The sequence below is a fragment of the Ailuropoda melanoleuca genome, chromosome 1 (assembly GCF_002007445.2).
Source record: "Ailuropoda melanoleuca isolate Jingjing chromosome 1, ASM200744v2, whole genome shotgun sequence".
Lineage (NCBI taxonomy): Eukaryota > Metazoa > Chordata > Mammalia > Carnivora > Ursidae > Ailuropoda > Ailuropoda melanoleuca.
In genome coordinates, this window is record NC_048218.1 from 126,069,164 (window position 1) to 126,085,445 (window position 16,282).

Sequence of the window (16,282 nt, forward strand, 5' to 3'; positions counted from 1 at the left end):
CAAAGGGGATAGGCATGGTACATACCTCCTTTCTTCACCCTATGGGGAAAAACAAGAGAAGGACCGGAATTAACCTGAGAGTATTCTGCTCTGGTTCACACATGATAACTTGGGGCCTTTGGGCAACTGTGTTCCTTGGGATTCAGGGATTGATTAAAAGAGGGGCCACGCATCGGGACTAAAATGAAGGCTGGGCTCCCACCCTTGCTCCAAACGGAGCAGCTCCATCACTGTTGGTGTGGGACTAAAGAGGTTCTGGAAGTGTGCTAAGTTTGAAACTGTTACCTTAGAGTACTTGAGGGAATGTATTTTCTCTGACAGCACAGGTGAGGGCATGACCAGCGGGCCTGGAAATTCTTCCTGCCTCCTCTTTTTCCCCAGTAGCCAGCTTGAGAAGAAGGCTTGGCTCAGAGCAGGAAGCTTCAAGGGCTGGCAGTGAAACCCTGTTTTCCTTTAACAGGAAGACCTGGACTTGGAGGCCAAGCCCCTTCCCATAATAACCTTGGGTTCTGTAATTCTGTGACTCTAATTTTATTCTTCGCGGTTGGACAAACGTTGGCTGCCTTATGGTACACCTAATTTCCAGAGAGGCCAGGCCTGAGTCTGTATTAATGGCTAGTTTTTCTTTTTTAAGTCAACCATGTTGGAAACGATTAATATTTAGGCTGTAAGTTAAGGCAATCAGGTTCAAAGTACACTGAACCATAAATTGCTAGACAGTTGCAGTGTCTAGTGGATGCCTTCCTTTATGAACTTCTGTCTAAACCCCATTACGGAGCACCACCATCCCTACAAGCTTAAGTGTCACTCTATTGGAGCCAATTTTTTTTTTCCAAATCCATTTGTGCGTAGAGCCCAAACAAAAATGCCTCTTTTAATTTCAGCAGATGCTCGAGGATTTCTTACCTTGAAGTCAAGGTTGCCAATAGCAACAAACTTCCCCGATAAATATGGCAAAATGCAACGCACATCCTTATGCTAATGACTTATACTTTTGTATAGGCTTTCTTCATCCATCGATTTTAAATTATTTGACAGTACCAGTTCATCTTCAGAATACCTTTAAAAGGTATATGAAGTCTCATCACTCCCTCGTGGTGCCAAAACTCAGGTTCCAACATCCCAAGATACTTGAGCATAGAGCTAACCTTGGAATCTAGAATTCTGAGCTCACTAGGATTCAGCCACAAGAAATAATGCAACAAGACTCAGCAAGCACTATATTAAGTGTTGACTCAACATCAGGAACAGTGCTAAGTGCTTGCTTTGCCTTTGCTCGTTTGATTGTTTACTTTTCAAATAAGGAATTGACATTCCCAGAGGTCGCCACCTGTCTAAGGCCATATAGAAAATGGTGAGCCCAGATCCGAACCAGGCCTTGTCTCTCTCCAAAGCCCAGGCTCAGAACCATCATGCTGTCATGGTGGGAGGCTCTGAGACTCAAGAAACTGGATCTTGGGGAAGCTTGGAACAATGAAGCACTCTCTCCATTTCACTCTGGTGTCTCACTTCAGCCAGTAAAAGACACTCCACGGAGTACATGGTGAGAGGCACGTGAGTGAGCAGGAGGGAACTGGAGGGAGGGGAAACAGGCTTCTGCTTCCAGCCCTGGAGAGTGAGAGATTGGGGTCACATGCAAAAGAACAATGATGATTTAGTCACACAAAAGCCCAGTGAGTCACTGGAGCCAAAAGCTTAATTCCCTTATCAGTTTTCTGTGCTTCCTCTAATTCCATTCCATCCTTTAAATATTCTACAAATACCAGCACAGCATATTCTATCACTACTCACAACCAGGCTTTTTTTTCTGAAGCTTTTATCTAGGGCAGGGTCACCGGAGGATGAAGCCCCAATTTCATAGGGAATGTATCAAGGACAGGGCAGGTGCCCGGGAAAACCAAAGGAGCCATTTCCTGGACCAGCAGGTGATGAAGAGGGTACCAGGACTGAGGGGAGCTGGGATTCCTTCACCCCACCCACTTCTCCTTCCTTCACTCCAGGCTCCCTCTCTACACTGGAGAGAGATCCTAATTCCTTTCATTCCCTCTCCTGACATCACTGGAAACTGTGTCCTAAAGGAAGTGATGGAAAGGGCCCAGCCCACTGACAACTTACGGAAGTTTCTGGTGCTTCCCAGTCTTGCAGAGACAGTGTCTGTGGATGGCTTTGGCCAACAGGACAAACAGGGACACCAGGAGGCCCAGAAGTAATATGGAGCCCAAAGTGATGACAAAAGGCACATACCACGCTGATGGAGAATAAATGTTCTTTCTCAGGACCTGGTAGATGACCCTGGGCTTGAATGACAGAGGGGGGCGGGTGAGTGGAGGGTGGTTTGGGAGCCATTTTTGACATCAGCATCTCTCAGGTCAAGTGTTGGTTCTGCTCTTTGTTCTTGCTTTGTACACCAGGGCAGCCATGTGCTCACGTTTCTTGCTGTTTCAACCCATCACCTTATTTATAGTCTTTCCAAGCACCCAGGAGATCAAAACCCAGAAAATTTAGGTAACTGAAAAGCAACTCCAGGCCTATTTTTACTCTCTTTCTTCCCCTTCCCAAACACTAAAAATCCCATTGGCTTTTTTCCCTGCCAAATCATGGCATAACCCTGGGACGAATATAGCCATTGTCTCTCACTGGGAAGGCATGTGCCACGAAAGTTGTTCTTTTTTAACACTTTGTAGGCTGTGCAGTGCTCCCTGGCTACAAGCAACACTGCCAGATCACACAGGGCTGATAGCGCCATGGAACCTCAAGCTTGGCGTTTGCTTCCTAGAGAGGGAGACAGATACCAAACGAGGTATGGAGACGCAGGGGCCGGAGATGTCACCGTCGGGTCATGTAAGCCCCAGAAGGGTGGCAGCTCCTTACTCAAGGGAGCCTACAGGCTCCTACCACAACAGAAAGCCTCTTAAGATTATCTTGCGCCTCCGTTCACTGGGGTAATATTGACTCCAGCACATGGGAGATGAGCACCAACCAGCACATGGTAGGACTCTGACAAGCAGAATTTGACCACCTGTCACAGGTAGCTAAGGTTCTGGTGACTTCTCCTCCAGCTCACTGCACGTGTGGGGCTGCCTACTAAGGGCACAACTTTCCTTAGGAGCAGGAGGGAAGGGGACAAAAGAGCACAAATATCAGCCAGTCCCTCCAAGGGAAGATAATCCCATTGACAGACTCCAAGCCTCGTCCTTCCTTCATCACCCCGGTCTGATTAGGGCACTTGCTTGTTTGCTTCTTACTATCGACTACGATCTGCAGTTAATGCGTGAATTTAGATACCTGTCATCTGTCTCGCTCTCTAGATCAGCAGCTCTCCAACTTTAGAGCACATCACAATCCCCTTGCTGGCTTATTAAAAACAGATTGCTGGGTCCCACTCCCAGAGCTTCTGAGCCAGTAGTTCTGGGGATATGGCTGGGGACTCCGGGTTCCAATATCTTTCCCTAGAGGTCATGGTCATCACAACTTCAATATTCTGGGGTGAGCCTACGAATTTGCATTTCTAACAGGTTTCCAGGTGATGCTGTTGCTGATGGTCTGGGGACCACTGACCTACTAGAAGCTCCACGACAGCAGAGATCATTTTTGGCTTGTTCACCAAAGAGCTTGGCATATTATAGGTATTCAATAGATATTTGTAGATGGAACCAGTGAATTTTTTGGATTGGGGGTGGGATGTAGGGTACAGAGTGGTGCATAGGGATTCTTCAAAAGAAGTGGAGAAGAGCATAAAAGCAGCTACCTGCCTTTATGGACATTGACTTGCAAAGGCTCCTAAGGGGGTTGTAAAGGTGGCTGCTGGCCCCATGTCCATGTTGGCTCCTGTGCCACAAGCACCATACGTGCTCAGTACCTGATCTGTCACAAGTCGGTGCAGAAGTGCACATTCTTCTTTAGCAGCATAGGAAAAGTTCATGGTTCCACAAATCCAAGGTCTCACTCAGACCTTTGTCTACCACCCAGTGACTACTTCAGTCCAGCCCCTAGTCAGCATTCCTGGCAACATCCTAACCCCTCAACTCTTTTCAGCCCATCCCATATTTCTCCTGGGTTAAGGGGCTCCATCAATGTACATCACAAGGGAGGTATCTGGGGAGACCAGGTCCCAAAGCCCTTACCCTGGGGGTTGTGGTGACAATTGTGGTGGGGTGAGGAATGACTCTAATACTCAGTGTCACCGTCCCTGTTTCAACGTGAGCCTGAGCTTTCTTCCTGCCAGACAGCAAGTTGTCATCAGTTATGTAGACAAGTAGTTTGTAGTCCCAGATCTTGTCAAGCCCACCGGCATAGTCGAAGCGTGTCGCAAGGAGCAGGCTTGTAACGTTGGACCCAGCGTTGGGAGAGAAGGTGAAATGACTGTTGATGTTGCCTAAATGTGATTTGATACAAGGATTGGGGGAAAAGAAAGAAAAGAGAATGAGATAAGGGTTTAGAAGAAAACTGTATTCCATCATTTCCTCCAACATCCATGCCTCAGGTATCAGCTGTGTTTCTGACACACCAGAGCCAGGTCAGTGATATGATATGGGCCTTAACTACACCAGAGATCTCATGGGCACGGAAGAACTCTTGCGGGACACTGGGTGGCTCAGTCGGTCAAGCGTCTGCCTTCAGCTCAAGTCATGATCCTGGGCTCCTGGGATGGAGCCCTGCGTTAGGCTTCCTGCTCCGTGGGGAGTCTGCTTCTCCCTGTCACTCTGCCCCTACCCCTGCTCATGCTGTCTCTCAAATACATAAATAAATCTTAAAAAAGAAAATAAGAAGAAGAATTCTTGCTCACAAACAGTGTGGCTGCAACAAGAATGAGGTAGAAAAGAACAGCAGCACGCCCATCCCAGGAGAATGGCTGCCATCTTTCTGGGCATCAGCCAGAGATTTAATAATCACGGGGCAGCCTCTCCAGCCATCCTCCTGGACAGCGTTTGTTTGGAAACAGTGGGTAACTCACACTCAGACCAGCGGGTGGGCTGGAAGAGGATAGAAGGGCCGCCTCTCCAGACATAGGCCAAACGCACTCCGTTGCCTCTGGTGGAACCTGGCTGGCCCCCCTGGTGGCCACCCCGGTGGTACCTCCTGGCTTGGCTGGGATCGCAGTCCCAGGTCCTCCTGCATCCACCTCGTACCAGCCTCCCCAACGGCTTGGTTGGGGCTCAAGGTTCACAGCTTAGAGTGCCCGGGGCAGAAAGGCTGCCACCCAAGCAGCCCTTTCTCAGTTCTCTGGTGGCTCCAAACTCATTACCAACAGCAAACCAGTAAATGGAGCAGGAGATGATGTAATTTCTACTCCCTTAGCAGCGAAGAGCTCCGTAAAGGCCTGAGGGTTCTCAGTATGGATTATTTCCATCTCGGCAACTGCTGTTTGGAGGCGGTCTCTGCCCCTGGGTTTGTGACACAGCCTGCTCGTGAGGCTCCCTACCGCTGGAGTTCCCGCTCCGCCAGGGCTCAGCGGGCAGCCCAGATAGATTTTCACTATTTCATGTGGAATTGCTCTGCTTGTTTGGGTTTCAATCTCTGGCCCCAGAACTTCATTAGATGAGCTATTTTGGTCTCATTTCCATTGAGGGGTGCTCTTCCCCCCCCCCCACAGTGGTATATTATTAAAGAGAGAAAGTGAATGGAGTAAAAGAGAATTCCTGAGGATACGTTTCAGAATGCATTTAATCTATTTAATCTATTATTATCCAGAGAGAGGATTGGGATTCCCCGCCCCCATTACAAGCTGGCAGGAAAAGAGGTGGTTGAGGAGGGGGACTAAAAATATTTAAACTACACTAATATGGTTCATGCACCATGATGGTGGGAATTGTGGAGGGTGGGGGTGCCATCCGTGAGGTTCACTCTTCCTTGGGTCTTTGGGCAACCACGGATGGGAGTCTGGGAAGCATTAGGTGAGACGGGGAAGCCAGAGGGCTTGGAGGCACAGGACCATTACGCTCCTCAACCTTGCTTCCCTCATTCAGAATACCCCCTCACCCCCACCCCCCCACACTGTGTTCCAATCAGTGTGTGAGCAGAGACCCCTTTCTCCCTAAACAGCTGGTAAGGCCTCCAACACCAAGAGCCCTTGGAAACTGTGTACCTGGGCCCATGGAGTAACGAAACGACCTGGGGCTGGAATCAAGGTCAGTACATGTCAGCTTGAAATTCTGAATGTTTGTGCCAACTTTCAGATCCACTGGGATGGCCAAGAAATAAGAGTTTGGGGTACAGATCGGCTTTTCATCATTTTCTTCAAGGATGTTCACAGTTACCTAGAACAGCAAGAAGGCAGCCAGGAGTAACAGCTAGAGCTCACGGAGAATTTACTGTGTGCCAGGCCCTGGGCTAGGTGCTTTTGGTGGACCAGCTCATGGAACCTCCTCTGAGCTAGATGATATGATTATTCCCATTCTCCAGATGAGGAAACTGAGGCTTAGGGAGATTAGGTAGTGGACCTCAGGTCATTCCATTTGGTGAGAGGCACAGTTCAGGCAATCTGAACTCAAGTCTGTCCTACTCCAAGTCCTGGGCTATTAACCTCTGTTGTGTGTGTGTGTGTGTGTGTGTGTGTGTGTGCATGCTCGTGTGAATAAATATACACATTCACATCCCCCCCCCATGCATCTAGACACATGGGCTCATCCCCACGGGATGCAGAGTTGTTTTCCCAGGGATGATGATGAATTTATGGTGATCCCCTATAGTTACTTGCCCATTGCCCTTGTGAATTGGAAGTTCTGTCTTGAACTTTGGAATATAGAGCAATGGTTCTTGGCTCTGGTTCCACTTTGGTAGGCCCACTCCAGACCAGATGACTTGGACTCTCAGGAGGGTGGGGTCCAGGCACTTCTGTAAATGTTCTCCAGCTGGTTCTAATATGCAGCCAGGGTTGAGAACCACTGGGAGAGAAGAAGTCGACCTGGCTAAGCCGGGATCTCATCTGTGACCTGGGCTATTAGCACCGCACGAAGCTGGTGCCCTAAACTGCCGCAAGCAGGAGCCGGCCTCTTCTGTTTCATCGTTGTCTTTTATGCGTGGTGAATTGGAATATGGACTGGGACGCCTGCCAGCACGGAATCACAGAACGTCAGCCCTGAAAGGGACTTATGTGATCATCGCCCTTTATAAAGGCTTATGAATTCTGAGTCGTATTCATTCTACCTTTGAAATTTGGGGATTTCAGCTATTTCTGAGCCCAGGAATAAATTGAAATGTTCACTCCAGTTAGCTCCCAAAGTGGAGTCCATTCATTTTTCTCAAAAACCCAGCCTAACAAACACGACAATTATCTTCAACTTAGCACGTCTTTTGCTCAGCCAGCAATGTTGAGCCTCACACCTCATTAAAAAAATGTCCCATTAATTCAAAGCCAGTCATCGGAGGAACTGGACTGTTCAGGCGATGGGTTATCAGGTGACTCTCCATTTAAGAGAGAGAGAAATGGGGACACAAAGATAAGCATTGCCCAGACCCCCTTGGAAAATTGGGATCAAAGTTGAGAAATGAACTCCATCTCCTGACTGAACCAGTCGTTCTCTGTATCACACGGGGCTGCCTACCGCTAGCCAGGAGTTCATTTTGCCTTATGCTCCTTCAATTTACTAATGGGAAAGACTAAGAAATAATTCCATCTTTGTGGCCATCGTATTACCTTCAGATCATCTTAACCATGGACACCACAGACCTGTTAAACCCTTGTTACTCAAAGTGTGGCCATGGACCAGCTGCACCAGTGGAAGTGGGGAAACATGTTAGAAATGCAGATTCCGAGGCCCACTCAGACCTCCCGACTCAGCATCTGCATTTAACCAGGTGAGCAACACCAAGGTTGAGAAGCAGCAGAGCCCTCGTTCAAGCCATATCGTGTGAAAGTCTACCCTACCTGATGTGATGCGGGTGGGGTAGGAACATGGCAGAACTACTGAGGAGGGGGAAATGCATAGCTACGAAACTACACCCCACTTCTGGAGGCATGCATCTCACCACTAGCCACTGCCAAAGTGAAGAGAGATCTAAAGGGTAATGGGAGGAAGCTGGCCGTGCAGAGCGGTCATCAATCTTGGCACGCCCCCCAGACACCCACAAACTTGGGCCTACAGATGCCCATCTTTACTTTCTAGGCTCTAGGTGTGTCCAAATGTGCTGTCCTGGACACCACTAGTCATTTCCTCTTACATCTGTGGGATATGCCTTGTTAAGATTCCTTATCGCTACAGCCACACCTGGAAAATGCCAGAGAGATCCTAAGTCAACAGTTGGGCTGGTGTGAACACACCCACAGCCCCACTCACAGTGACTGAGCTGCTGTCCTCGCCGTTGGTGGCCTGGATTCTGAGAATATAGATGGCGGTTGTTTCATAGTCTGCTCTCGTCACCAGCTGGAGTTCTCCCGTCTGGGGATTGATCCAAAATATGTTTGGGTACTGCGGGCTGGCTCCTCCGGTGGAAATGGAGTACACGACGCTATTCTGGGGGTGGTCTTGATCAGCGGCGTGCACAAGGCCCACTCGGGTTTGAGCTGGAAGAATCAAGTACCTGCGATTAGTCCTGCTTGAGGGCGGGGGAGACTCCAGGAGCGCACATTCCCACCGTCACCAGCAGAAGGGCTTTTGGAGGTGTCTTTGCTGTTCAAACTCTGGATGGTGTATGTCTTCAAGTCTATTAAAATCAAATTATGCTAATGAGCACGCACCGGGTAACTGGCCCTATGATCCAAGCCATAGAGTAAGGCGTGAACTGTAAGGCGTGAAAGACAATTCACACCTTTATATGGACTCCGAGCACGCCAATTACGTGCTCATGTTACGCGATCGTAAGCAACACTGCAAAGAACACCCTCACACGTACTTGGTTTGCCACAGCGTTGTCTATTTCAAATTTTGTCTTTTTGTCTCTTTCACATTTTCTGTAATGAGCGTGAATTGCTCTTATAAACAAGATGAAAAATAAACAGTTTTTAAAAGGGTTTTAAAGACTGTTGCATTTTGCTCATTTTACAAAGCTTGTTGGTGGGGCTGCTGGAGTTCTGGCTGGCTTCTTCCGTGGGTCTTTCTCACGCACTCCTGTAGGGCAGGAACCTCTTATTTCGTTGTATAGCCCCAGCACTAAGTGCTTGACCCAAAGTAGGTGATCGCTAATCGTGAAAAGATCTGTGAAGAATAAGAACCCAATCCCTGCTGCATGTGTTATTCACTGGATAAGGTATAAGGAATTAAAAACATTCTCCTCAGAGCCTCTTCTGGTGCTTTGTTTAAACCTTCAGGCCAGGAAATGGAGACCATCCGCAAGACAGAAAATAACATGGAGAGAAGATCATTTTAGAGGGAGTGTTTGGGTTGGTTGCTTGGTTGAACAGAGAAGAGGACGTATCCATGAGTAAAGGATCAAAAGCGGGCCTGAAGTGTGATGATACTAGAGTTAATGGTCCCACCTTGAAGTCAGGGGAGATGGGGAGAAGCTGAAAGAGGGGAAGAACCTACCCGAAATCGAGTTGTCAGCAGAAGGCACAAGAGGCCTCCAGGGAATCCCGTTAAGGGCGAGAAAATGTCCTTATTTTGTTTTTAAATGAAGGAGATCTACAAATGGGAAATCCGTTCTCTATTTTTAAATTTCAATTCTCTGCACAAGTGGGATAAAAATCACAGTGGAGACCGAGGGAAAACTTAGGCCACAGAAAGGGAAGATGAGCAGAATCAGGCATGCAGACAAGGAAGCAATCAGGGGTTCGGAGAAACGCAGCTTAAACAACAGTTTTCAAAATCTAGGTTTCACCTGAAGAGCTCCTCAGCAGCGAGGACAATTTCAAAAGAAATGAGAGATGCAGTAAACACGAATGAGCTGTGAATTGCCCTGCACAACGCCACTCGGGACCCCTGAGCTGAAGGTGGTTTCTGCTCTGTGGACCACGCGTGTGGATGAAGGAGTCCACAAGAGCCCCGGGGTCTGTGCCCTGTCGGCTCCTTACCTGGCCTTAATTCTGACACCTCGAATACGTAGGATGGCCTGTCAAAGGTAAGAGGAAACTCATTTTCAGGCTTTGTGAAGATATAAATGTAGATGTTGTCTGAAAGCAGAGATAGAAAAAAAATTAAATTGCGACACCCCGCTCAGGACACATTTGTTTATTCACCGTTTTTAAAGCAGCTGCTGTGTCCCAGGCTCTGTGCAGAATGGAGGGGATACAAGGTGAAGACCTGGCGGGTCCTGCCTTCACGATGCTTAGAGCAGTTAGCTGCCTTTGCCTGAACACGTGTGCAGGTCACTGCGGACGCTGGGAGAAGCTGGCTTGTAGGGATATTTAGAGTTACACAAACGGGCCAGGGTGGAGTGAGGGTGCGGGGGTGGGGAGGGAGTTCGGGGCACGTGTGAGGACACCAAGGTAGAGAACGGCATGACCGTCTCAGCGAAACTGCAGTTTGGGGAAAAGGGGAACTTAGAGGTGGGCAACCAGAGCTGATGCCAGAGAGTAAGGCAGGGGCCAGAGATGAAAGTCCTTGTGTGCCAAGTCCGAGTTCGAACTTAAACTTGACAGCTACGGGGAGACACGCGGAGGGCTTTCAGCGAAGAAGCAATATAATGGTATTTGCATTTCCTGAAAATCACTGTCAGAATGTGGAGGGTGCACTGGAAAATGGCAAGACAAAAGCCAGACAGAAAGATCCTTAGAAGACTCTGAGTGTTGTAATTGAGCCAAGAAAGGGGAGGTCCTGTGTTCGAGCCCTACTGCTGGAGGGGGGTGGGGCAAGAGGGGCCGCAGATCCTTGAGATTTTAGTTGAAGAAAGGACTCAGAGACAGATCAAGAGTGCCTGGCAAATGACCGGAGGAGGCTGGGCTGATTCCCAAGTGTTAGGGTTTTTGAAGTCTCCTTTTGAACACAAATGCCTAGCCCAATACCGAGTGCTGCCTAGCACAGTTTAGCTGTTGCTACTCAAGGAAGATACTTCATGAAATAAATCAAAATAATACTTGCTTTTATAGTAAGGAAGGGCAACGTCCTGCACCTGGATTATCACAGTGTACTTATTGCCGGCGGCTAGATTACTTGAATTTTCATAGTCTAGATCACCAATCAACTAGATTAAAACAGAGATATATTACACAGAATAAACAATCCTTTTAATTAATCCAACAGAGACTTTTTCATGTACTGTTAAGGGATACGTAAATTGCAAAACCTTTTTTGCAAAGCATTTTGCCCATAAGAGGAGCTTTAAACAAGTTACATCCATACCTTTGCTCACTGCTAGAGAATTTATTCAAAAGACTTTACCAGGAGAGAGAATCTATGTTTAAAGATGTTCAGTAGGCACTATTGCCCAACAGCATAGGCTTAGAACTTCAGGTTAGTTGAAGAGAAGCATGATATAGAATCCTATAGGCAGGGATATGTCCATCATTTAAAATATCTATGCATCTATGTATGGAATATACATAAAAATCCATAACATATCAAAACGTTAATAGTGGTTATCACTGAATGGTAATGCTGTTCAGTGAAGATGTATTAATTTCCTAAACAGAAAAAATAGAAATTATTTTTTAGTTGACACATGTGTATAAAATTGGCAAGACTTTCTTGGGGGTGGAAGAAGGGCTTGGCATGGGAGGTGGAGAGAGAATGCCCAGTGAGCCACTCTCTATCCCTAATGCAAAGACCTCCCCCCCACTCCCAGACCCTTCTGCCCTTCCACTTCCCTCTCCTCCTTCCCCATCACCCTCTGGGGAAACCCTGTAGGTAAAAGTCTCACACAGCTCATTGGGACCTGCCTTTTAGGCCCACCCGCCTTACCAATCCTGCTTTTATGCTCCTGTGAAGCTGCCGGGGAGGGGGACACCTACACGCCCCCACTCCCGCACTCTCCGCTGGGTCTCCAGGGCTTCCACAGTCAGGGCGCTGGGCTGCCTCTCTCTCACCTCACATCTCTCTGGGCCAGAGATGAGCACTCAAGTACACAGAAGTGCTTGAACCCAGAGGGCACTAACGGGACGTGAGGGGCACACGGAACAGGCAGGCCAGCTGTGAGCTTTGCAGGAAAGAATCCAGTCCTTAGCGCCCCAGGCACAAAGAAAAAATGATTCCCGGAACTTGGGTAAAATAAAGAGCGAACGGGGAAACCAGAGTCACTATTAAGTTTGTCAGTTACAGTCGCTTTGAGAGGGAGTTCCCTTGGAAATGTCTCTCTACGGGGCAGCAAAAGCACTATGCATGTTACACCAGCTTCCCCAATGCCCTTTCAATGATGCAATGACCATTAACTGACCACGATTTTCCCAGAGCCAGCTGGATCCTGTGAAAATCTGCCGCTGCTCCCTACTCCAGATGGCGTGGTGAAGTTGAATCGGTTGTTTGGGGCTTCGCTGTCATCATCAAAGCAGAACTTGTTCAGGTCCAGAAGCAACGTCCCCTTGGCTGCTCTTTCAGGCACCATAATGCTGGCGAAAAGACACGATTCAATATTTTCCCCAACAAATGGTGATTGAGTGTTCCTCCTGACATAGGCCCTAGGCTAGACACCTCGGCTTTAATTTCAGTTCAAAGCTAGTCCACGGTGACTGCAGTCACTGCCTAATGGGTTCCCTGCTCTGCCCTTGCCTCCTGTCAGACTCTTCTTAACACACAGCCGGAGGGATCCCGTTAAAACGTTGTCGGGTCACGCCACTCCTCTGCTCCTAAACCCCAAGTGGCTGCTATTTCACTCAAAGTCCTCGCTTGGATCTAGGGGTCTTCAGGAGGTGTGCGCCCTGCCTCGCCTTACCTGTCTGAACTCAGGTCCTGCTGCAAGGCTCCTGTCGGCTCCCGCCATCGGGCCTCCCGGTGCTCCTGGAACTCTCCCAGTGCTCCTGGAAGTCAGGGCTCAGGCCATCCCACTAGCTGTGCAATGCTCTCCCCACAAATGCCCACCCGGCTTGCTCATTCACTTTCTTGAATCTCCAGTCAAGGTTGCCTCCTCGGGAGCCCACCCAGGTGCCCCTCTCCAGCTCCCCGCTTTATTTTAAATTCTTAGCAGTTACCCTTTCCCATCTACTACACACTTACTTATTTATCCTGTTTATGTCCTGCTTCCCTCCTGCAATGTAAGCTCCAAGAGGACAGAAATCTTTGCTCTGTTCTTGGCATGCTCGCTAATGTCTGTCGAATGAGTGAATGGTGACTTATGAGACTAGCACAGCCGTGAAGAAGAATATAGGAGAAACAGAAATCTTGCCCTGCCTGCCAGGCGTTTATGACCTGGTTAGGGAAAATCACTGGGCACCTGAGCTCCTCACCTCCCACGCTTTGAAACTCAGGATTTCCACCACTTGTGTTCTAATGGACTTTGACGTCATAAAAGGGCCCCCTGACATGTTAGTGTCATTCACCCAACAGAGCTTTATTAAGGGTTGAATTTGGGAGTCCCAATCTCAGTTGACTCCAGTAGCACAAATGAGGAAAGCTGCCGCCACGCTCGGAGCCATCTGGTCCAGCCGAGCTCGGTGTGGGAGGCCCTGAGGAAGCGTGATTAACACTTTTAGGCTTCAGTTCATTCAGGAACTTTATTGTGTCTCCAGGTCTCAGGTTTTCCATCTATAATCTAGACATAAATCATGTCAGTTAGCTTTTGCTTTATAACAAACTGGCCCAAAAATGCAGTGGCTTACAACAAGGCACTTGTTATTTCTTGCAATACTAAGGGCTATCCACGCGTTCTCTGGGTTCTAGTCTGGCTCAGCCGATCTCTGTTATCTGGCCGTTCAGCTGCGGCTGGCTGGTCTGGGATGGCCGCGATCACATGCCTACTGGAGGGAGGGCAGCAGGTGTCTGCTTCATGTTGTCTATAACCCTCCACGAGACAGGTCCAGGTTCTTTGCATGGACATCTCAGGTTCCCAAAAGTAGCAAAAGACGGCAAGTCCCAATGCATGCACCCCGTTTGATCCTCTGCTGCATCCCATTTGTGAATGTTCCAGAGGCCAAAGCAACTGACGTGGTAGGTCCAGATCCAAGGAGTAGAAAGAGAAACGCATCTCTTGATGGGAGCAACGGCAGAATCGCATTGCAAAGGGGTGTGGGTGCAGACAGAGGAATTTGTGGCTGGTGTTTGGTTTGGTTTGGTTTTTGCTGTCTACCTCAATCATTTCTGTCTTACAAAAATACATCGTGGCTGCCGTGAGAACGTGTCTGGAAGACCCTCAGCCGAGGAACGTGACTGATCACAGACCCTGTACTGCTGTGCTCTGAAATCCATTGCTTCGTATGCTGTGAGGCTGCGTGCCTGCAACTTGGAGTCGCAGACATACTAAGGCAGGCTCATTCCCGTCCCATGACGGCTGACGCTGGCACTAGGACTCCTTGATGCCCTAGCCAAACCTTCCAGAGACTACACAGCAGGCTAGAACATTTCTGCCCACCCTCCTTCCCTCTTCCCTTCGCTGAGGTCAGACTTGTGTTGTGGTCTGATGACTTACTCAGCCTTGTCTACCTCTCCCCATTTTCTCCCCAGGCGTGTCCCCTAACGAAAGCCTCACACATTTATCCTGTCTTGGTGTCCTGTTCTCAGAACACCAGACTAGCATGTGTTACGTTGCCTAATCCTCTGCATGATCACCTCTCTCTGCACTAAACTACGGTCCCTTCTATATCCCACGTCATCTCTTCAGGGCAGCTTATGTGAGCTCTGGGCTCTGCGAAGGCAGACCAACGTCTGACAGCAAGGAGGGCGTTGGGCTGCTGAGGATAACTGGGCTTGCTTCCTGGAAAGTGCTTTTTCTGACAGGTGCCTCTTCAGCAGAGACAGCCTCTGTTTCAGCGGGATTGGGGTCCAAACATTTCCGTTCCTGCCTTGACTACCATGTCGTGGTTTCATTCCTAAGTACTTAGAACAGACATCACTTATTAAACACCAACTATGTGTGGTAACAGAAGAAACACTTGAAAAGCTCTACCTCTGATCCCCTCATCCTCAAGCGCTCTGGATTGTTGTCCCCATTTCACAGGCAAAGAAAGAGTGGTTCAGAGTGGTTTCAAGACCTGTCCAAGAAAGCTGGCGCAGGCAGGCACGCTTCTCCCTTTTCTGTGTTAGTAAATCTGGCTGTAAGTTCCGGCAATGAATCTCCAGGTCCACAGACAGTTTGAGGATCCAGACCTTGATTCCGACTCTGGAAGCCAGAGTGTTGCATCATCCAAAGAACCCTGCTTCCTGCAGCCAGGGGCTCGTTTCAGCATCCCGGGGCTGCCTAGCATGGTCTTGCCATTCTTCCCTCCCCGATGCTTGCTATTTTCCCCCCAAACGCATGAGTTGGAAAACCACTCCCCCTCATTCATCAAGGCCCAGCCTCAAAGGCTGGCTGCCCTTGCTCCCAGCCATCTGACCATGCTCCCTCCCCGCGCAAAGGTGACTGGCCCAGCCGCAGTCTGAGCCGGCTGACCTTCCCTGCCTCTGGCTCACAAACAGCTTGCTGAGCGCTTTCAGCCAAGCACAGGACAATTTACAACCAGAGTGGGGGCTGTCATGGTGCCTTTGATGCCTCCATCAGGCACTGGGCTCATTCATCACCAGCCTGGGAAAGCCACGGGGGCCTCAGTGCTAAGGGCTGCTTCCATCACCAGGCTGGCCTGAGAGCCTACAGGACCCGTGCGACCCACGGGGGCAGCAGGGGGCTGGGCACGCATCCACCTGCCTCCAACCCACTGGGTGCTGGCGCCCTCCCCCTCTCTTGCACCTGCTCTCCCAAACTCCCTGGCAGGGACCATTCCAAAAGCCCTGAAGAAGGAATAAATATCCAGGGATGCGTGTTGTCTGAGCTGGGGGTAGCACCAGTCCTGTTCTGTTTGATTTGGACGCACCCGTGTGCTCTGGCATGGTGGGAACGGGGAAGGTGGTAAGGATCGGTGGCAGGCGATACCGGGTCAGGTTTCCCAGCCCTGGAGTTTGCAAATGAGGCTGGGTTTCTGGAATAAAGATTTCCACCTCTCGCAGCTGCAGAGGAAGGAGCCCTTTTGTTGCCCCTCCTCAGATCCTGGCTTTCACAGGATGCCTGCAAGATGGAAAAGCCAGAAGCAGGACTTGAACACTGTTTAGAGTTACCTTCAGTAATCAGTACAATTAGTCTAGTTACTGCCTGGCGTTGACCTTCAGGGCTAATTTGGAGAGATTAACAAGATCGGGACTCTGTGCGGCCTTGCCTGGACAGTCTCAGATCATCAAACTGTGGTTTTCCCAGCCAATATGGAATGCAGTCTGCAAGCTGTCATGCCACACATCGGGGGAGCCTAGACCACAGCAAGCCACAGTATGCACTCAGCAGAAGTGACTGGGAG

The 16,282-nt window shown here is 49.2% G+C and overlaps 2 protein-coding genes across 6 annotated transcripts in view; one reads left to right on the forward strand and one right to left on the reverse strand.

Moving 5' to 3' along the window:
* Positions 1–16,282, forward strand: part of LOC117803391 — a 36,692-nt gene that overhangs the window by 18,817 nt on the left and 1,593 nt on the right. Inside the window, exons 4-5 of one of the 5 annotated variants that reach the window (XR_004627220.1) lie at positions 6,043–6,128; positions 6,869–8,304. The exons of 1 other annotated variant lie outside the window; for it this stretch is intronic. Coding sequence is in view for 1 of the 4 variants with exons in the window: in XM_034666601.1 (XP_034522492.1) it covers positions 2,685–2,800; positions 6,043–6,128 (202 nt within the window). In the remaining 3 variants the exon portion in view is untranslated. Of the gene's footprint in view, positions 1–2,684; positions 2,801–6,042; positions 6,129–6,868; positions 8,305–13,123 lie in introns of those variants that run through there. 3 more of the 5 variants (XM_034666601.1, XR_004627219.1, XR_004627228.1) reach the window with 3 other exon arrangements.
* Positions 1–16,282, reverse strand: part of CDHR3 (cadherin related family member 3) — a 59,869-nt gene that overhangs the window by 5,192 nt on the left and 38,395 nt on the right. The window contains exons 9-16 of the mRNA XM_011233123.3: positions 12,247–12,418; positions 10,956–11,058; positions 9,950–10,048; positions 8,277–8,503; positions 6,086–6,257; positions 4,125–4,375; positions 2,116–2,297; positions 26–39 (exon numbers count right to left, since the gene is read on the reverse strand). Of these exons, the coding sequence (XP_011231425.2) occupies positions 26–39; positions 2,116–2,297; positions 4,125–4,375; positions 6,086–6,257; positions 8,277–8,503; positions 9,950–10,048; positions 10,956–11,058; positions 12,247–12,418 (1,220 nt within the window). The remainder of the gene's footprint in view (positions 1–25; positions 40–2,115; positions 2,298–4,124; positions 4,376–6,085; positions 6,258–8,276; positions 8,504–9,949; positions 10,049–10,955; positions 11,059–12,246; positions 12,419–16,282) is intronic.